This window comes from Lithobates pipiens, unplaced genomic scaffold (assembly GCF_037356315.1).
Source record: "Lithobates pipiens isolate NorthernLeopardFrog02 unplaced genomic scaffold, aLitPip1_a1.2 Scaffold_19, whole genome shotgun sequence".
NCBI lineage: Eukaryota > Metazoa > Chordata > Amphibia > Anura > Ranidae > Lithobates > Lithobates pipiens.
In genome coordinates this window covers 227,161,936-227,185,183 of record NW_027507764.1, presented here as the reverse complement: position 1 = coordinate 227,185,183, position 23,248 = coordinate 227,161,936, and the positions used below count along the sequence as shown (strand labels likewise).

Genomic DNA, 23,248 nt, shown 5'->3' with positions numbered 1-23,248 from the left:
TGGTTTATAATTATGAAACCACTCCCATTAGGCTCACAGGGCCCAGACAAACAGGGATTTGTTCAGAATAACAAAATGTAGGAATCCGCAACAAGGTTTGTTAAAATCCTTGCAATGTACATAGACCACCTAGAGGGGAATGTTTTTTGTCAACAAAAGTGGAGTTACACTTTAAAAATTGGCCAAGCGCCTATTTGCATACAGTAACATAGTTTTACATGCACTAACATACACTTTTAATGTGCAATGCATAATTATGTCTTTTTTGTTCATTTACAAAGCTGCACCTTAAATCTCAGGAATTAAAATCTACAGTATAAAACCAATAGGAAAAGTATGCTACCATGTGTATTTATGTGGTATTTCTTATTTACGTGGCCCATTTAAGGCTGACCTCCAAGCAGATGGTTAGTAACACAGTTAAAATACACAAATGGCAATCTGCTAAAGGGTTTGTAATCCCGTTCATTTATTCATACACCCCAGTTGAACAGTAAAGCCTGGAGGGTGACACTACTTTCTCTGTTAGAGCTAAGAAATGCTTTGATGTGACGTCTCCAACTGCAGCCTGCTGATTGGACAATGAAGGAGCAGCAACACTGTCAGAATGTTTTTTGTAAGCACATGCATGCAGTAAAGCCTTATTAGCCCCTGTTTCTGCTTCTCCTTCACCTAGTGCCGCTGTACTCTCTTGCCAACGATGATGGCAAGAGAGAATCATGTACTTATGCTAGCTATAGATTAAAAAACATTTTAAAGAAATGCACAACTGCAACAATTGGTATTTTCTTTTTATCATCCGTCTGAATCACCCACTGCCCCAGCATATCTATTGGGTGACTACATTTGCCCTTTACACCGATAGGAAAGGGTTGGTGCCACACTCAAGTTTTACAGGCATATAACTCTAGCTGCCATATTTTAGGATTCATCGGTCATTTCGAGATTCAGTTTTTCTTAAAGATATCTTTAAGTATGCATTTTTCATAATATGATCAATTAGAAATTTCCAAGTTTGTTAAAGTCTTTGCACAATATCATTTATATTGTAATTTAATATGAATCATGACACATTCATGACACATAGTTAACCATCTATGAGGAGGTGAGCTGCCATCTAGATAAAGGAAGATCCGCCAGGAAAAAAGCGGTGTTAAAAATGCAAATTTATCTATGCTTTTGCCGCATTTCTCTGTCTCTATTCAAAATCAATGGTTCCCTATGGAAGCACCAACCCCCAATGTTGAGGACATGTGGCTTGGTGTGGTCTGGGGGGGTGGCGGCGCTCCCCCTTTCCTGACCTACCGGGCTGCGTGCTCAGATAAGGGTCTAGTATGGATCTTGGGGGGACCACCACACCATTTTTTTTGTTGTTGTGGGGGTTCCCCTTAAGATCCACACCAGACCGAAAGGTCTGGTATCGCCTTGAAAAACTTTTGCTGTGTTCCTCCCTCAAGATTCTCAGCACACAAGTCGCACTGCAAGTTGGATCCTCTTGATCCGACTTCTGGTGCGACCTCTATTCAAATCAATGGGCTGACCTGCCGGTGGCGAGCTTGGATAAGGGTCTGGTATGGATCTTGGGGGGACCCCATGCCATTTTTTTTTGTTGTTGTGGGGGTTCCCCTTAAGATCCACACCAGACCGAAAGGTCTAGTATCATCTTGAAAAACTTTCGCTGGGTTCCCCCCTCAAGATTCTCAGCACACAATTCGCACTGCAAGTCGGATCCTCTTGATCCGACTTCTGGTGCGACCTCTATTCAAATCAATGGGCTCCCATAGGGAACCATTGTTTTTGAACAGAGATAGAAACGCCAGGCGAGGCTTAACACAGCATTAAGCCTCGTTAAATCGCGTTTAACACCTTTTGCCGGCGTCTGACGTTTTTACAGCTCTAGTGCTGGAGCACTGGTCCTGTTTTTTTTTTTGCAGCTTAAAAACGGCTATGCCATTTACAGCTCAAAAATGTCATGGTGGGCATGAGGCCATAGGCTAACATGGAGAGGCATTTTTAAGATGAAAAAAACACAAAAAAAAAAGCCCGTAAAAACGTTCGTGGGCACGAGGCCTAACTGTATAAAATAAGGTCCATTGGCATGGATCATAGGGTAAGTACATGGATTGAAAAGTGGCTACAAGGGCTAGTTCAGAGGGTGGTGATAAATGGAGAGTACTCTGAATGGTCAGAGGTTGGTAGTGGGGTCCCCCAGGGTTCTGTGCTGCGACCAATCCTATATTTTTTGTTCTTAAACGACCTGGAGGAAACAGTTTGATCTCTTTATTTGCGGACGATACTAAGCTACGCAGGGGAATAACTTCTCCACAGGATGTGGAAACCTTGCAAAACGATTTTAACAAATTAATGGGGTGGGCAACTACATGGCAAATGAGGTTTAATGTGGAAATGTAAAATATTGCATTTGGGTGGCAAAAATATGAATGCAATCTATACACTGGGGGGAGAACCTCTGAGGGAATCTAGAATGGAAAAGGACCTGGGGGTCCTAGTAGATGATAGGCTCAGCAGCAGCTAACAAAGCAAACAGGATATGGCCATGCATTAAAAAGGGGATCAACTCCAGAGATAACACGATAATTCTCCTGCACTACAAGACTGGTCCGGCCGCATATAGAGTATGCTGTCCAGTTCTTGCCACCAGTCTTCAGGAAGGATGTACTGGAAATGGAGCGAGTACAAAGAAGGGCAACTAAGCTAATAAAGGGTATGGAGGATATTAGTTATGAGGAAAGGTTGCGAGCACTGAACGTATTCTCTCTGGAGAAGGGGATATGATTAAAATTTATAAATACTGTACTGGTGACTCCACAATAGGGATAAAACTTTTTCGCGTAAGGGAGTTTAACTAGACACGTGGCCACTCATTAAAATTAGAAGGAAAGAGGTTTAACCTTAAACTACGTAGCGGGTTCTTTATTGTAAGAGCAGCAAGGATGTGGAATTCCCTTCCACAGGCGGTGGTCTCAGTGGGGGGCATCGATAGTTTCAAAAAACTATTAGATAAGCACCTGAATGACAGCAACATATAGAGATATACAATGTAATACTGACATATAATCACACACATAGGTTGGACTTGATGGACTTGTGTCTTTTTCAACCTCACCTTCTATGTAACTATGTAACAATGGGAAATAACTGTACATTTTTGAAGTTTTATAAAATTATGTACAAACAAGAATATGTTTAAAAATTAGGTGTTGGTGAAACCAACTGCCTATAAGTGTAACAAAAAACACTTCTGTGTTACCCTTGAGGTTTTTTGTTTTTTTCTTGCCTAGACACATATAAGGCAGCTCCTAGCATTCACAGCCTTTCTCAGTGTCAGCGGTTCATGTTAAACTTTGGTTACCATTTTCCAGGACATGTGAGCTGCAATGTTTCCTGTCTTGTCTAAAGGTTTACTAGTCTCAGTGTATGTTGTTCAGCCTACTTAACTAAACAGAGCCACAACACAGTTCAAAAAAGCCACAAAAACAAGTCAAACGATGCAGTGACAAAAGCACTTCAGCAAATTATACTTGTTTCTATTACCCTTTAAATAAGCGTCACCAGCTGATTCTAGAAAATCGCAAACAAATAGCTTCTTAATCTAAAAAATATATCAGTTCTGCATTGATATCAAAAAGACCTACATAGTCTGTTTCATTCACCATCTTCTGTGAACATAGTGAATATTAAGGGCAGAACAGCAAAGATCACAGGATCGAAGGGCAGGGTAAGTATCTGAGCTGGTGGGATGCATTCGGCGAGTAGGGCAATTATTTCTATCACAATCTGTGTGCGTGTTTTTAAAATGTTGACTGCTTCTACCAAATTTTACAAAGGGCATAAATTAGGTAAATTGTAAACCTTTGCATTAATACCATGTGCATGATGATTTTGACAGACTTCAAGATGAATATCATATGGAGAGTTTTATTTGTTTTTTTGCAAATTGATAACTTATGATTTTTAAAGCATTTGGAAAGTCATTTTGTTTCTTTTAAAATAACAAAAATGTTATATTTACTGCTCTGTGCAATAGAATTGATACAAAGGGATTGGTTTACTAAAACTGGAGAGTGCAAAAGCTGGTGCAGCTGTGCATGAAAGCCAATCAGCTTCTAAAGTCTGCTAGTACAATTAAGCTTTGACAAAAAATCTGGAAGCTGATTGGTTTATATGTGGAGCTGCACCAGATTTTACTCTCTCCAGTGTAAGTAAATAAACCCAATGCATCTTTCTCTCCATTCGGAAGAGAAAGCATACACATGGCTTTTTAGTGATTGATTATTGTGATAGCCATTCAGAGGCTATTAAGGCAGCCAGGTGACCAGGAACTGATCCTGGTTCCCAAACATTAGTACGGGACTTTGGGCACCAGGTGAGTGCCCGGTTCTTGTGCTGGGAGCTCTTTGCACAAAGACACATATGCATATATGTTGCCTCATGGCAAAAAACCTGCTTCATTGAGGCCACATACAGGGGCATCTCAAAAAATTCTAATATCATCAAAAAGTTAAATTTATTTCACTAATTCAATTAAAAAAAGTGAATCTCATATATTATATAGATTCATTACACACATAGTGATATATTTCAAACATGTCTTTCTTTTAATTTTAATGATTATGGCTTACAGCTTGTGAAAACCCAAAATTCAGTATCTCAGAAAATTTGAATATTACATACTGTAAGACCAATAAAAAATTTAATACAGAGATGTTGGCTTACTGAAAAGTATGTCCATGTACAGTATAGTATGCACTCAATACTTGGTCAGGGCTCCTTTTGCATGAATTACTGAATCAATGTGGCGTGGCATGGAAGCAATCAGCCTGTGGCACTGCTGAGGTGTTATGGAAGCCCAGGTTGCTTTGATAGCGATCTTCAGCTTGTCTGCATTGTTGGGTCTGGTGTCTCTCATCTTCCTCTTCACTATACCCCACAGATTCTCTATGGGCTTACGTCAGGCGATTTTGCTGGCCAATCAAGCACAGTGATACCATAATCATTAAAAAAGGTATTGGTATTTTTGTCAGTGTGGGCAAGTGCCTGCTGGAAAATGAAATCAGCATGTTCATTAAGCTGGTCAGTAGAGGGAAGCATGAAGTGCTCTAGAATCTCCAGAGGGCTGCGCTGACTTTGGACTTGATAAAAAAACACAGTGGACCAACACCAGCAGATGACATGGCTCCCCAAATCATCACAGACTGTGGAAACTTTACACTGAACCTCATGCATCTTGGACTCTGTGCCTCACCACTCTTCCTCCAGACTCTGGGAACTTGATTTCCAAATGAAATGCAAAATTTACTTTTTTTCAGAAAAGAGGGCTTTGGACCACTGAGCAACAGTCCAGTCCTTTTTCTCCTTAGCCCAGGTAAGACGCTTCTGATGTTGTCTCTAGTTCAGGAGTGGCCTGATGCAAGGAATGCAACAGTTTTAGCCCATGTTCTGGAAATGTATGTGTGTGGTGGCTCTTAAAGCACAGACACCAGCCGTAGTCTACTCCTTGTGAATCTCCCACAAATTCTTGATTGGCCTTTGCTTCACAATCCTCTCAAGACTGTGATTATCCCTGTTGCTTGTGCATCTTTTTCTACCACACTTTTTCCTTCCACTCAACCTTTCATTAATATGCTTCGGTACAGCACTCTGTGAACAGCCAGCTTCTTTAGCAATGACCTTTAGTGACTTACTCTCCTTGTGAGGGGTGTCAATGACTGTCTTCTGAACAACTGTCAGCAGTCTTCCCTATGATTGTGTAAACTACTGAACCAGACTGAGAGACCATTTAAAGGCTCAGAAAACATTTACAGGTGTTTTGAGTTAATTAGCTGATTCGAGTGTGACACCATGTGTCCACAATATTGAACTTTTTCACAATATTCAAATTTTCGGAGATACTGAATTTTGGATTTTCACTAGCTGTAAGCCATAATCATCAAAATTAAAAGAAAGAAATGCTTTAAATATATCACTCTATGTGTAATGACTCTGACTTTGAATAGAATTTCTGAAAAAATATAACTTTTCAATGGCATTCTAATTTTTTGAGATGCGCCTGAATACTGTATGTATAAAGTTGGCAGCAAGGGTTAAGGTCCTTGAATTCTTGAATAGTGTCAGGAAGCTGTCAGCCATAGAGGATTCTGATCTTTGCCATCAGGTACCCAAAAAATAAGGCAGATGTAAATATGCTAAAAAGTGAGATTTTTGTTTAATTTTAAATCATCTAATCCTACAGTGGTTATAGAATTCCACAGGTTTTCCACTGCATCAGGCTTAATCAGAAGGATAAGGCAATTCATTTAATGAGTTATAAATGTGTGTATGTGTAATGTGCCTCTTTAGTTAAAGTGATTACCTTTCAGTTTAAATCTACTAACTACATCTACCCCGAGTAGAAAATATTGCCCCTCTGCCCTCATGCTGCTAGAGCCACAGGAACAGGTGTGAAGAAATCTTCTAATGTGGACACCTGTTTGGTGACAGAAGTCTAAGCCCTTGTACACACGGTCGGACATTCCGACGGAAAATGTCTGATCGGACCGTGTTGTCGGATAATCCCACTGTGTGTGGGCTCCATCGGACTGTTTTCGTCGGAATATCCGATGGACAAAGTTTTAGAGCTGGGCTATAAAACTTTCCGACAACATGATCCGATCGGACTTTGTCCGATTGTGTGTAGAGAATTCCGATCGGACAAAGTGCCACGCATGCTCAGATCAAATTCCTAGCCCAAAGCTATTGGCTACTAGCCTGAACGTAGTCCCGCCGTAACGAAATAACGTCATCACGTTACGTACGATCGGATTTTCGGACAACTTTGTCCGACCATGTGTATGCAACACAAGTTTCGGACAAAATCCGACGGATTTTGTTGTCGGAATGTCCGACCATGTGTACAAGGGCTAAGGCTTAATTTACACAGGACATTTTTACAACCTCTCCTGAACGATTTAACTTGACCGATATTAACCCACATTTAAAACGTCTGTTGTGCCACATTTACATGCTAAAAGCCTCTAAACTCAACTGCCTAGAAGCGACTATAAACAAACCTGTGTAAATGTACTGATAAGATAACATAGAGTTCAGGAGCAGTTGAAAAAAATGCCCAATTGCTCCTAAAAATGTTTGTTTAGCAGCAGCAGTGTACATGAGGCCTTAGGGCTCATGTGCACAGGGTAGTTAAAAAACCTTTTCTGAACGCTAGAAACGGATAGCTGGAAACCGATGTAGAAAAATGTCAGTTTTACAGCTTTTACATACCCCGTTTATGAGTGTTTAGCAGCAGTTATGGGCATTTCAGGTTAGAAGCATTTTTTAACCACTTTAGCCCTGGAAGGATTTTTTGATCACCTCTTTTTTGCGCTATAAACAAAAAAAGAATGACAATTTTGAAAAAAAGCAATATTTTTTTACCTTTTGCTATAATAAATAGCCTCAAAAAATATATAAAAAAAAAACACATTTCTTCCACAGTTTAGGCTGATATGTATTCTTCTACATATCTTTGCGTCTATAAAATAGGGATTTGATTTATAGCATTTTTATTATATATATATATATATATATATATATATATATATATATATATATATATTTTTTTTTTTTTTTACTATTAATGGTAAAAATTTTAAGTAATTTTTATTGGGACTGTGACATTATGGCGGAATCATCTGGGACCATTGTCATTTATACAGCGATTGGAGCTACAAATAGCCACTGATTACTGTATAAATGTCACTGGCAGGGAAGGGGTTAAACACCAGGGGGTGATCAAAGGGTTAAGTGTGTCCTAGGGAATGATTCTAACTGTGGGGGGGATGGGCTCACTACATCATGACAGAGATTACTGCTCCTGATGACAGGGAGCAGTAGATTCCTGTCATGTTGCTAGGCAGAACAGGAAAATGTGTTGTTTACATAGGCATCTCCCCGTTCTGCCTCTCCTCGCCGCAATCACAGGCCACCGACGGATATAGAGTTTGCAGGACCCACGGCTACGCTCCCGCAACGGACGCGATAGGCAGCAAATTTAAAGGGATGTACAGGTATGCTCATTTGCCTGCCGGTGCCATTCTGCCGACGTATATGTGTGTGCGGCGGTCAGCAAGTGGTTAAAGATAACCTCAAGTGTCCCCCCCAAGTGCCCACAATGCAGAAACAACAAGTAAATTATTAACTATTTCAGGCATTCTGTGAGAGAATAGAGAGGATTGTGCTCGTAAATAGCTGTCTTATTTTTTATGTTTTCACTATGGATCCCATCATGAGCATGTGTGAGGAAATGCTTCTGATGATTCTGTTGCTGAGATTCCGAAGACATCATGTACAAGCAAAAGTGCTGTTTTTTATTTTCCTTATTTGTCCCCCTCGGATCTACAACGACTGCACATAGTAGAAAGGAGACATGAGCATTTTTTCAGCATTTTTATATGTTCAAAAATTATCAGAAATATATTTCCCCTTTAACCACTTGCTTACTGGGCACTTAAACCCCCCTCAGTCCCAGACCAATTTTCAGCTTTCAGCGCTGATGCACTTTGAATGACAATTGCGCGGGCATACAACACTGTACCCAAATGAAATTTCTATCATTTTTTTCCCACAAATAGAGCTTTCTTTTGGTGGTATTTAGTTACAGCTCGGAGTTTTATTTTTTGCTAAACAAACAAAAAAAGATGCAAAAAAAAAAAAAAAAAAAATCATGTTTTAATAGTTTGTTATAAAATTTTGCAAACGGGTCATTTTTCTCCTTCATTGAAGTGCGCTGATAAGGCGGCACTGATAGGCTGCATTGGTGGGCACTGATGGGCTGCATTGGTGGGCACTGATAGGCTGCATTGGTGGGCACTGATAGGCTGCACTTGTGGGCACTGATAGGCATAGTTAAGGCGGCACTAATAGGCACAGATAAGGCGGCACCGATGGGCACAGATAAGGCGGCACTGATGGGCAAAGATGGGCACAGATAAGATGGCACGGATGGGTGGCACGGATAAGTGGCACGGATGGGTGGCACGGATGGGCACTGATAGGTACCACAGATAGATGGGACTGATGGGCACTGATAGGTGGCACTGATAGGTGGCTCTGATAGGTGGCACTGCTGGGCACTGATGGGCGGCACTGCTGGGCACTGATGGGCGGCACTGCTGGGCACTGATGGGCGGCACTGGGGTGCAGCACCTTTGAGGCAGATTGGGTGGCACTGTGGGTGGCACTGTGGGTGGCACTGTGGGGTGGCACTGTGGGCATTATGGGCACAGACGGGGGGCACTTACTTTTACTTTGTTATTTTTCAGGATGGCACTGCGGGAGGCAGGTGGGCACTGGCAGGTGGCATGTGGTGCCTTTCATTGCTGGCCGTGATCGGGACTGATGTCCCGATCACGGCCGCCGGTGATCGGCTTTTTTTTTTTCTCCTCGCGCTGTCAGCGCGAGGAGGAATAATAGTCGATTACCGGCTCCGTTCTATCACATGATCAGCTGTCATTGGCTGACAGCTGATCACGTGATAAGGGGTCGGGATCGACCCCTTACACGGATCGGTGATCAGGCGAGTCTCACGGACTCGCCGATCACAGAGCGCGCCGCGCGCGCCCCTCAGGGGGCGCGCAGGCCGCTCGTAACCAGGACGACGTCAATAGACGTAGTCCTGGAAATCTAGGTCCGCGCTAATGCCGTCATTCGGCAATAGCGCGGTACCCAAGTGGTTAAAAACACTTATAAATGTAAACAAGCATAAACACAGTTGCCCGCGGTTACAAGCATTCGGCATTGAAATGCCAGTAAACTCCAATCATGAAGTTTTCTGCTTTAAAGAAATGCTTGTAACCTCAACTGTCTCTAAACTACGACTAAGTAAATGACTAACTGTACATGTTCATACAAGATAACATAGAGGAGAGTTCAACACCCAGCTGCTCCTAAACTTCAGTTTAGCAGCTGTAATGTACATGAGGCCTTAGTAGAACATTTCCCTGCTTTGGGGGTGATTTTCACTTGCTTTCCATAGTTTCTCTAGGACAGAAAGAAAGAAGAATCTCCTCATTGGGACACAGATGGCAAAAAACATTACCTGCTCTATCCAAAAGTGCTATTATAATAGCAGCTTTAATTTACATCAAATTACTACCCGCATCCATAATGATAAACATTTATTAGTCTCATAAAATGTGTTCTCTTGCAGAACTTTAGCTTACTAGCATGTACCCTTAGGGATTAGCTGTAAAATTCACGATATTTGGTTGCAAATAAAATCTTTTATCTGTAACACACAACTAAACAGCCCTATATACCTTTAGCTTATTAGATATGTATTCAAAGATTAATTTATCTAGGTCTACATACATTTACAAGGGTAATTGGCATAATGTATGCTCACCCAGAATGCACCAAAAACTTGGGGCTGATCTTAAATGGTTACTTCTGCAATCTGATGTTTCAGCTAAGAGTCATAGGTCATACCATGGTTGTAAATACCTAAGGAAAGACTGAAGTTCCTGAACAATTTTTGCATACTGCAATACATCGCTATGTATCTAAACTGATCCCAGTAGAATTTTTGAAAAACTATTCAGATTTTTATTTAAGTTGTTTTTTTGTTATATACACACACACACACATATATATATATATATATATATATATATATATATATATATATACACACACACACACACACACACACACACACACACACACACACACACACACACTGTATTTATTGGCGTATAACACTCACATTTTCACCATGAAAATCGGGTGAAAATAGCATGTGCGTGTTATACACCAATACTTCAATTTTAGCTGCCTCGGAGGGGACAGGGATGAGCGCTGTCAGATTACATAAAGTGAGGATCTCATGTTTACTTGGCGGCCTCTGTAATAGGAAGTCCAGTCTCATGGGCCCCCATTGGATCACTATTCTGTCTATCATAGGAGATTCTCACTGTATGTAATCTGTCGGTGCTCTCCCTCCCTGTCCCCTCTAAGCTGCAGATGGGCATTGATCAGGCTGCACTGATGGCAATGGTGAGGTCCGCTGCGTTGAAGGCAATGATCAGGCTGCATTAATGTGGACTGATGAGGCTGCAGATGGGCATTGATCAGGCTGCATTGATGGCAATGGTGAGGCTGCTGTATTGAAGGCAATGGTCAGTCTGCATTGATGTGGACTGATGAGGCTGCAGATGGGTATTGATCAGACTGCATTGATGGCAATAGTGAGGCTGAAGATGGGCACTGACCCTTATTTTGCTTCAAAGTTCCTTATTTAAAATGTAAGGTTTTTTTTCCTGAAACTTCCCTCTTAAAATGAATGTGCATGTTATATGCCTGTGCATGTTATACACCGATAAATATGGTATGTCTCTAAACTGTTTGTAGCCGTTTTACTATATGTATGCATTTTTTTGTTTTATAAATATTTAATGCATGACAAAGGATTCTCAAAGAACAATGGGTTTGCTAAGTAGACAGAAAAAGCAGTAGCAGACTGCTAAGTGACTGATTTTGTCTGATTGAAACTATAGACTGAGCTGTCTGATGAGGGGTGATCCCTAATGTAAGTCATTCAGTTGTGTTTAAATTGTTCACCAAAGTCAATGTATCATATCATTTATTTAAGCTCCAGATATTGCAGGCAGCATTCATCCAGCAGATGCAGATATTGTAGGTGCACAGCAAATATATTGCCAGCCCAGGCTTGCTTGTATATAAGAAAGCAAAGTCCAATCTGCAGCACTTTATCCTTTATTTTCAATCTGCATAATCCTTTCATCTGTACAATAGTTAGGGACCCCCACAAGGATCTTTCATCAGGTGCAAGAAGCATAAAACAGCATATTACATACATGCGTTGAAATCATATCCTCAATTAACTAGGAAAAAGAAGCAGCTGACATGCATTCATTCAGGCATTGTTTATTTGAACCAGCTAACAATTCCTAAGAGATACTACAATGTTACCGTCACTTTCCATCTGCACCTAAGGCTAGGTTCACACTGATGTGGTGAGATTTGAATGAGTTTTCTAGTTTGATTTTAAGGATCACGTCCAATGCGACTTGATGCAAGTTCAGCTGTTTTACATGCGGCTGCTATATGGATTTTCTGGCCTGGGATCTCTCTATCTTTAAAGCAGGTCAGAAACACAGCACAGACTTTTACAAACTGCACTTGAATCGCATTGTCTAAACAGATATACTTTTTGCATTTAGTTTCCATTCGACTATATGGAACTAAAAATCTCACTGCACCACTCCAAAGATGCACAGGACCCTTTTGAAAATTGCATCATATTTAGCCAGCATATACAGTATGTGAACTGCCTCCATAGAAAATCTTGTTATTTCCCTTGGCATGCGATTCCATGCATTCTGAAACACATGTGAAATCACATCAGTATGAACCGGGCCTAAATATTAAACAAAAAAATAAACACAATATTAACAATGTGTAAACACAGAATAACCAATATGTATCCTATAAAAAAGATGCAAATTTTAGTCCCTATTCAAATCTTTCTTCAATTTGTTTAATCTGAACTCTCTAAGGTTATTTTTAAGATCCACTTAATTGTCCTGTTCTTATTTGTAATTAATTATACTCGACACCATGACAGTAGTACTGACTTTGTTATATATATATATATATATATATATATATATATATATATATATATATATATATATATATATATATATATATATATATATATATATATAAAATAAGCAACCTGCCTATATCCTATATAAATACTTTTGTGCATCATGTATAAGATGATGAAATATCATCATGTATAAGATGGTAGAAAGGTGTGATATATAGGATAGGTTAAATACAAGGGCGAGGAAAGTCAAATGGATGACTAGACAAGTTTCTTGAAAGGATAGAACAGCACAGTTTCTAGGATGTTATTTATATCTCTGCAAATGTATAAAAACATATATCATTTTAATTTTCTTTTTTTTATCATAGGGGAGAAGCGGTTGACAGATCTCCCATTTGATGGCAGTTCTAATTATGAGAAGGAGAGTGACATGATGCAGACTCATGTCATGGATCAGGCAATCAACAATGCTATTACATATCTGGGAGCAGAATCTTTGCGTACTCTGGTGCAGACCCCACCGGGTGGTCCTGAAGTTGTTCCAGCCATAAACGCAATGTATGCCCTACACAAGCCCCACTCTGACATTGCCTCTCATCCCAATCAAGCAGCCCATGAAAGTGCAGTGGAAAATTTACTGCTGCTTTCCCAGGTTAAATCCGTCTCTTCTGAAAAGGAGGTATCACCAAGCAATAGTTGCCAAGACTCCACAGACACTGAAAGTAACAATGAGGACAGGGGGGGCCTTATTTATCTCACAAACCACATGACCCCTCATCCCAGAAATGGGCTGTCTCTAAAAGAAAACAAGCCATTTGATATGTTTAGGGCTGCCAGTGACAATTCACAAGATGCTTTTAAAGTGATCAGTAGCAATGGAGAGCCACTAAAAATTCACAAATGTGAGCACTGCCGAGTCCTTTTCTTGGATCATGTGATGTACACTATCCACATGGGTTGTCATGGCTTCCGTGACCCATTTGAATGCAACATGTGTGGTTATCAGAGCCAGGACAGGTATGAATTTTCATCACATATAACCCGAGGAGAGCATCGTTTTAACATGGGTTGAGTCGTACCTTGCTGTTTCAGCGGCCAATATTGTTTATGCACAGATTTCACCAGAATTGTACGGAAGAAAAAATGAAGCACAACATATAAGAACAACAGAAGGGCATACAGATGTTATTCTATGCCCATCCACAGGATTAAAAGGGGACATACTATCTACAAGAGCCAGTAATGTAACTACTTTTTTTCCCCACAGAGGATGCATGTTTTTTTTTTATATACAATTTTTACTGTAACACCGTGATGCCACATTTTAGAGCATCCATGTTTTTGGAAATCTTTTAAAGGACATTTGTACTAAGCAAACTAGAGAATTTTGTCATAGTTTATGTTTGTTCATGCCAAAGTGAATATATCGAATATGTTACAGGAAGTCTATGGACAATTGGAAACCACCAATGTTGTTAACCTCTCATTTTATTTTAGCCATATGACATAGACAGGTATCAGTATGGACAGAACTATAATAGTATTTCTACTTTTAGAATGCTTTATTGGCTTGTACATTTGTTCCTATTGCTTTGACCAAATTAATCATGTTTAGTTTGTATATCTTACCTAATAATACATAGAGTCTGACGAATTTGTTTAGCTCTATGGTGCCGGTAGACAACTCAACTATGCTCTCTTTGAAGTATTCTTTTATATCCAGAGCATAGGGGGTCTCCAGAGGCAAAATATATATATATATTTATTTCTGTTTGACTATATAACCATATGCCCAAAAAAGCACAGAAGGCAAGAAAATAAGGAAAGTAGGCCTCATACTGAAAAAAGCTGTGAGATTGATGCCAGCTGTTAATTATTGGGGAGCAAAGTTATCAAATTAGAAGTGTTCATCTGGTTAAAATAGAGACCATAGCCATTTCCCCCTAGTTTAAATACATGAAACCCAATGTATTTTTATTAGAGCTTGTACAAGTTAATAGAGCAGCTGCCATCCTAAGATGGAATATCCTGAAATTTCAACTTCATCAAAGCGAAGCTTCAGCCAAAATAAAGGCCCTGAAATGCATACAAGGCACATTCTACGTTCATAGTTTTTTGGTTTCTATCCAGATATAGCTGATGACACTCCACTGCTTACAAAGGTATTGTTGATAGGAGTGAGGTATAGGATACATGTGTATCCCCTGCATGCTCAAGGATGCCCTTTGTAGTCTCACAATTGGATGTTGCACATCACACAACTATTAGACAGGGAGTAAATCCATCTAGGAGTAGGGTTGGATTACTTCATACCCAACTTAGGTCATTACTTAGGGGAATACCGCTGTCAGGAAGTTGCACATTGTCACCCACACATTACTAAATGCCAATAATGCGATCTTACATGCAATAAAAGGTTCCAGACTGACATCCCATTTGCCCTTGCATTTTTGCTATTTCTGCACAGTATCACATCTCTGTTGGTAAACTCATGTTCTGTGTTTTTACAGTTTGAACACTCTGGGTCCATATAACTCAAACCAAATTGCTGGTAGAATAGGTTGACAGTTTATTCTTCTCTTGTTAAAGGGTTAGTCCACCTTTACAAAAAAAAGAAGGTGCCTAGGCGGATAAGGGTGACATGTGCGCTGACACCCGACCCGCTTAAATCCGCTAAAGTGTGACGGATGGAAACCTTATTTTTCCATACATCTAGTGGATCGGATCTGATGTCTGATGAAAACTGACTTTATGGTCCGTCTTCATCCGACCCCCCATAGAGGAGGGTGGCGCTCTGACAGGTCAGTCCCTGCACAGTGTGCAGAGACAGACCTGTCATCTTCCTGCTCAGCGTGGATCGACGGAGCGATCCCTGCTGAGCAAAGGGAAGCCCGTACACAGAAACGTCCATATGAAAGGGCCCTTAGGGGGGAAGGGGGTAAAATTCTAGGCCTGCTCAGATGCAGAACCTGGAGGTAACCTAAGTGGTCTTCTTATCTTTAAGCCTCATGCACACTGGGCATTTTAATATCTCTCCTAGAAACCTTTCTTCCTGGCAGCAGCGTTTTGGCAGAAAAAAAACACTTGATGTTTGTAAACACATGTAACATGTTTAGTTTAGGCGTGTCAAACGCTTGAGCAATACTTAATTTCAATGGCCAGAATAGTCATTTATTCTGGCCATTGAAATTAACTAATGCTCAAGCTCATGCTCAAACGTGCCTAGTGTCAATGCGTGTTTACACTCATTAAGCGATTTTCTGCCAAAACACCTTTGTGTGCATGGACACGTGGGCAAACATGTAGACACTCATAACAGCCATGATAAAAACGTTGCATGAGGCCTTAGTGTAACTACTGAATGATTCCTGGATAGTTTTGGCAGTTTTCCTTTTCTAGCAATGTCTGTTGCAGATTCCTATCCCTTAATTTCCATGAGCTAAATAATTCCAACTTCTGTGTAAAACTGACAGTACCATAACAAAAATTGTATACTATATGCTTATTTATCGCTTCAGCTTTCAAAATTGTGTATTCATTTTAGATTTGGACAGGCAGAAATGTAGTGTTCACTATTGTACATATTCAAAACCTTTTCTGGCAATGTATAAAACCTAAAATACCACACCTTTTCATGTATATATTGAAAATATAGAATTGTATAAATGTATCTTTGCCCACAGATTGTAATTGCTTACTGTTACTTTTAAGCAAATTTACTGGAAGTATTTTATCAGTGATGAAAAATCAGTATTAGGCTCTAAAGTAAAAAGCACAAAAGGGCCCATTAATGTCATTAGACTGAAAGCTAAAGAGATACTACATTCATTAGATGCATCTGCTTTAAAAGTTGTGCTGTTTTAGGAATTACAAATTCTGTTGGCAGTGTACTATTTTACTAATAATAATATCAACCAAATAAGCTTGAATAAAATATATTCTGACCATAATTATGTTTTCCTAAAACAGTCAGCTCAATTCACAAAGTTTAAAAGCAGAACTAATGTTAGGAATACTTACCTCTGCTCCAAAGGTCCAATGCATGCATCTTCTTCCCGGTTTCTTAATTGTGCCCATCTTCAGCCATCTTGATTGGCTGGTACAGGATGATGTCGTTACTGTGCATGCTCAGGAATCATTCATCCCATCACAATGGCGCTATGCCGGAAATGATACTGAGCTGCATATGTGTACATGTGTAGAAGATTGTGAACAGGCAGGTAAGTAAATTTATTGCAGAAGAGACAATGGGGATTATTTACTAAAGGAAAGTCTACTTTGCACTACAAGTGCACTTAGAAGTGTAGTTGCTGTAGATCTGAGGGGGATATACAAGGAAAATAAAAAAAACAGCATTTTTTGCTTTCACATGATTGGATGATAAAATCAGCAGAGCTTCCACTTATTTCAGAGATTCCCCTCAGATCTACAGCGATCTACAGTGACTGTGCTTACAAGTGCACTTTTAAGTGCACTTGTAGTGCAAAGTGGATTTTCCCTTAGTAAATCAACCCCATGGTGTGTCTTTTTGTAGTTACCATTTGTTTTGCTTTAACTCCAAACTAAAACACAGCTATTGACTGAAATTTTCACATTTCATTGTACTCAACTGGAAATAATTAACTTTTTTTTTTAATAACTATATCTATTCTGGTGCTTTAGCTTTGTGAATTGAGCCTTTTGCATTTTAATTTGAGGGAGTGTTAGAGGTTTGTTTACAAAAACTTACAGAGCTAGTCATCCTGTGAAACCACAGTTTTATTTCTGTGCAAATGGGGTCAAAAATTGATGTTATTAGACAATTTTTTTCTCCAGGTCTAATGTTATTATTCATATAAAATAGAGTAAATCAGGAAAATACTGCATTATGGCCACTAGATAGAGGCAATGGTCATAGCAAATAAGTATTTATGTATAAGTAAGTATTGTACATGTGTATGGATCATCAGCTCCATTAAGTACCCATAATGCAGTATTTCCTGGTTCAGTCTATTCTGTATGAATAATAACATTTGAGCTGCAGAAAAAATAGTAAAATAACATTTGGTTATGCCCCGAACTGCATAGAATTACTGTACATGCAGTTTTACAGGGTGAATCGCTACAATTTTATAAATACACACCTACTTGGCCTACTGATAGAAATTACTTCTCTGCCTTTTTCAAAAAGAAGAAGATGGCATTTCATGACTTTCTTTCAATTTAAGGGGGGTCATTTATTAATTTATTTTTTCTGCTATCAATCCTACATGCTGTGTCCACTTCCCAGCCACCAGATTCTGCCTTTCGGCACTATGAAGGTTAACAGCAGCAGTTCCTAATTAGAAGCAAAATGAATAACCCTAGTGACATTTAAATCTACACAGTTTAATGCTGGCAATCTTGTAACAATTCCACCCATTTTCAGTTTAAAAAAACAATTAAAAGGATTGTGGAATTGAGAACTGAGTGTATATGGCCATTATTATTAGGGTTATTGTTGGGAAGCTTTGTTTGGAACGTATGTTTTTATAGATGCCTACACTAAATCAGGCTTAAAAGACCATTATAGTTTTAAAAAATGTTAATCTCAACAACGCCTCCTTACCCTCCTTATTCTAACTATAACAAGTTTTACATACCACAAAGGAGCTGGAGCATCGGTTCAGGAACAGCTGCGCTCCAGTCTTCCTCTCTTGCACATGCAATATTCTCAATAGGCCATCTACTTGCCAGTCTGCAGGGACATGACTTTTTAAAAGGGGATATGAAGAATAGACTATGCAGCACTATACAGTGCTGCCCCTATGCAGAGGGCTGTAACTCCTCTACTTAAAGTGTTACTAAACCCACAAGAGTAAAATAAGACTTTATATGCAGTAAAGCATGCTTGTTATACTCACTAAAGAACCTTGGGAACATTCTGCCCTCGTTCAGCTTGGTGTGTATCGCTAAAGATTTTTAAAAATTTTTTTGAGAGGGTGCATGTGATCAGTACAGGGCCAATCAGCACTGTCCAGAGGGTCAGGAGTCATGCAGCCTGATAAAACAGTCGGAGGAGAAAGAAAACTCCTCCTACAAACTTTAACTAGTGCTCAGACGGACACTGATAGAAGTCACAAGACTGCTTTATACCGCTGAAGGGAAAAGGTATTAAGCAGTTTATATTTTCTAAAAGAATTGCATTTCCATGTTGTGTGTACTGTGGGAGACCAGATATAGCGAATGCAGGGTTTAGTAACACGTTAAGCGGGAAATAAATGGATCTAAATGTGTACGGTTTAGTAGAGACTGGACACATTTTGATTCATGTATTGGCACTCTGGTTTTACACTAACCACTGTGTTCTGCCAACAGAGAAGGCTCCTGACTGGCAGAATACAACAGCACTGTAGGAGGAATTCCCCCGTCAACACTCACTGTGCTGATGGGGAAATCAAGCAGTTTTGGGAAAGAAAATTGATAATCTATGGCTTGCCGTTATTAGAGCATCTAAGCTATTTAGAAATGGTTATAACTAGAATGGGGAGGGTGAAAGGAGGGTGCTACATTTGATATAAGTGTAGTTGTCTAACATTATGGCTCATGGTAATTTGGAACCAAGTTTAAACTATCTACTCCATAGTATAAGACAGAGTGATTTATTCAGATGCTCACAGCATAGATATAACACGCAGTATCCGGCCCAGTATATTCAATAACAAAACCCCATGGCTTTTACAATGCACTCTGCCATTTACAGTATTGCAACAGGCAACATTTTTAGTCACAAACAAGCACAAAGCCAAAGGTATGCAAGCACTGTACCATGGCTAATTGTTGAATTTGTTCATGTGTGTAATATTGCTTACATTTTATATCATTCAACATTATAACATAATCTGTAGTATATCTTAAAATTTGTCATATAAAATATTGTTAAAACACAAACAAAAGCATGTTTGTAAAAATGTTATTTATTAGTTCTCTTTAAAATTGTTTGTACCACCTTTTATATTTTTTTGTTTATATATTGCAATAAGATATAAAACAGGATTTGAAACTGATTACCACTTTCACTGCTGGGTAACATTTCCAACCTACATTATTGTGAATGAAAAGTTGAAGTCTTTTTACAGAGTATTCAGCCTATTTCTATCTATTAAGTTGCTCAATAAATTGATAGATGGACAAAGAATATGCAATTGTATTGTTTCTTTTTTGTTCATGCATAGTGTATCTGATGTGTTTTTTATTGTACCATTAAAGTGACACTAAACTCTGGTTTCAGGAAAAGAAAAGTATTGAAGTATGTATTATTAGCTTAAAAATACATTATATTACTCTCAGCCTCCTCCAACTCTACAAATTCCTTACATAGTTAGGTTGAAAAAAGTTCAATCAAAAAAATAAATATAAATAATAATAATAATACAATCCTGTATACACAAACCTATACCAACAGTTGAACCTGAGGAAGGCAAAAACCCCAGCAAAGCATGCTCCAGTTGTAGAAGAATACATATCAGCTTAAACTGAGAAAAAAAATAGTTTTTAAAAAAACAAAACAAATGGGGATATTTATTATAGCAAAAAGTACAAAATATTGTGTTTTTTTCAAAATTATTTGGGTGCAGTGTCACGCGACGCAATTTTCATTTAAAGCGACGCAGTGCCGAATCGCAAAAATGGCCCGTCATCATTCAGCAGCCAAATCTTCCGGGGCTGAAGTTGTTAAATAAAATTTACAGCAAGAACTCGTCTATGTGGTCTTTTACTCTCCAGTATCTTCCCGACTATAAAAGTTAAACTAACAGGTCTATAGTTACTTGGTAAAGACTTTGTTCCCTTTGTAAATATGGGCACCACATTGGCCCTGCGCCAATTCCGTGGTACCATTCCAGTCATTAACAAGTCCCTAAATATTAAAAACAATAGCCTTGAAATAACAGAGCTCAATTCTTTTAGGATCCCTGGGTGGATGCCTTCTGGTCCCTGTGCTTTATCCACCTTTATTCTGTCCAAATATTTTTGGACCATAGCACTTTTGAGCCATTGTGGGTCATTTGGGGCTGTGTCACTACCACACAGAGCTGACGAAAGCATTTAATACATTTGCCTTCTCTTTGTCCCCAGTCACCCACTTTAGATTACTTTGTAAAGGGCCTACATGCTCAGACTTGACCTTTTTACTATTACTATATTTGAAGAATTGTTTGGGGTTTGTCCTACTATCTTTTACAATCTGTCGTTCGTTTTGGATTTTTGCATCCTTTATTTCCTTTTTACTTATTCTGTTATATGCTTTGTAACATTTAAATGATGATAGCGTTCCTAATTTTTATATTTTTTAAAAGCTCTTTTTTTATTATTTATAACCATTTTAACTTTAGCCTTTTAAAACGTATTGCTTTTGGGAATATACTTTGCAGTAAGTTTACATACAGTCACTTTGAAGAATTCCCATTTCTGTTCTGTGTCCATTGATGCCAATATTCCCTCCCAGTCCTGGAGAGCAGCCCTCATCCTTGTAAAATTTGCTTTCTTAAAGCTGTGTTTTTTTCTCATCTGTATGCATTTGTTCAAAATATCAATTGAAGGGGTAGGTTGGGACTTTAAATGAAGCACCCCTAAGGAAATAAAAATGTAAAATCACCTGAAAATGGATTCCAAAAGGATATACATCGAATAACGGAGATAACATGATAAAAATAAGTAGCACCTTAACAAATAATTTATTATGCATGATCAAGACAACCAATCAATGGGTAATAGATACATTGGTATATAATAGTACAATTACTCCAATTCATGGACAGCATGATTATATTAATAATGCATATAATGGAGGATAACATTTCATATCATATATCATATCATATTCATATTGTGGAATCTCAAATTCACATGATTGTATGGTGTAGCATAAGGCTGTATGCATTTGTTGCTAAGGCCGCGTACACACGCGGGGACTGTTCGCTCAACTTTGTTCGTCAAACAGTTTCAGCAGACAGTCCGCTCAAAATTAGCATGGACGGACTTGGCCACACACGACGAACGAATAGTCCACTGAAACCCTGCGCGATGACGTGAACGGCACGTACGACGGGACTAGAAAACAACGTCCTATACACTGCAATGCAACCTTCGGCGTATAAATTCTTTCTGAGCATGCGCGGAACTTAGTTTGACGAACAAGCCTACACACGCGGGGACTGTCCGCTCAAACCAAGTTTCAGCGGACAGTTTTTCGGGATTTCCGAAAAACTTTGTTCGTCAAACTGTCCGCTGAAACTGTCCGCTGAAGCCCACACACGAGCGGACTGTCCGCTGAAACACTGTTCAGCGGACAAAGTTGAGCGAACAGTCCCCGCGTGTGTACGCGGCCTTACAGCTAACAATAAATGAAATCATGTTATGGTCACTGCTACCCAGGTGTTCTTTTATATGAATATTGGTAATAAGCTTTGCCTGATTACCAGGTCCAGCAAAGCATCATTTCTAATCGGGGCCTCAATAAACTGGACCATAAAATTGTCTTGTAATAGGTTTATATATTTTTGCACTTTAACTGTCCCAGCAGTGCCATTACTCCAGTCAATTTCCAGGTAGTTAACATCCCCCATTATTATGCCTGTCCCAGCCCTTGCAGCCCTTTCCATCTGTGCAAGGAGCTGAGTCTCCACCTCCTCACTAACACTGGAAGGTCTATAATAAACTCCAATGATAACCTTTGTGGTACGCACAACCATGCACAGTTCCACCCATAATGCTTCAGACTCATCACACTCTCCATCAACTAGGTCCTCTTTCACACTCCAATGTCCTTGTGGGCTACAGTATGTGGGCAGGACTAAGCGCCCCCTCAGAGTTATACATAAAATCAAATGCTAGACCCCCTGTGGGCTTAAAGTTGACATTGATTTGAATGCATTTATAGACAATTCATGATTTGGACCACCTTTGTGTACTTGTTGTGAAACCTCTCTGGCAGCCCTGGAGGGTCCTTTACTTATTTATATTTATTCATATATTCAGTCAGTGCATCGCCCGTTCCCCAGACGAGTTGTAGACTAAATGTGACGTCATTGCGACCTGTATGTGAACGGGTGTAAAGGTTGCTGGTTGGGGAAAGAGTTCTTAATTTGCTTGTTTTTACTACATACATGTAAGTGCAATTTTTATTTTTATTAAATATTATCCTACAGATTCACACTATGGCCAGTCTTTTCTTCATCTTTATAAATTTATGACAGAGGTGTGCTCCGTATGGTCGCTGCCATCCCTGGTCTGTCATTGACCTTTGACTAAGGAAGGGTGATGCCAGTGATTTGAATCCGAAACGTCTCTTGCTGCATGAATAATATCCAGGTGGTCTGTGGAAGTGCCATTACCGGGTTGATGTTTGGATTTATACAGGTTTCAATTAAGCTTGCCTCTGGTAAGCGTGCAATCTATGTGGTGGTGGATCACGCATTGGTGGTGTCTGTACAATGATAGTTTTCATTCACCTCTTACTCAATTGGACTTTATTGGACACGTGTTGGTGCTCCCTGCATTTTGGGACTCTCTATGTGTCTAGGCTGTGAAAAAGTCTCACACATGTGGTATCATAATACTCAGGAGGAGGAGCAGAATGTATTTTGGGGTGTCATTTGT

The 23,248-nt window shown here is 39.4% G+C and overlaps 1 protein-coding gene across 9 annotated transcripts in view; it reads left to right on the top strand.

The window, feature by feature from the left end:
* Positions 1–22,802, top strand: part of IKZF1 (IKAROS family zinc finger 1) — a 174,904-nt gene extending 152,102 nt beyond the window's left edge. For all 9 annotated transcript variants that reach the window (XM_077491780.1, XM_077491776.1, XM_077491773.1 and 6 more), the window contains one exon: positions 13,000–22,802. In XM_077491780.1, coding sequence (XP_077347906.1) covers positions 13,000–13,703 — 704 coding nt within the window. In that variant the 3' untranslated portion in view covers positions 13,704–22,802. The remainder of the gene's footprint in view (positions 1–12,999) is intronic.
* The last annotated feature ends 446 nt before the right edge of the window (positions 22,803–23,248 follow it).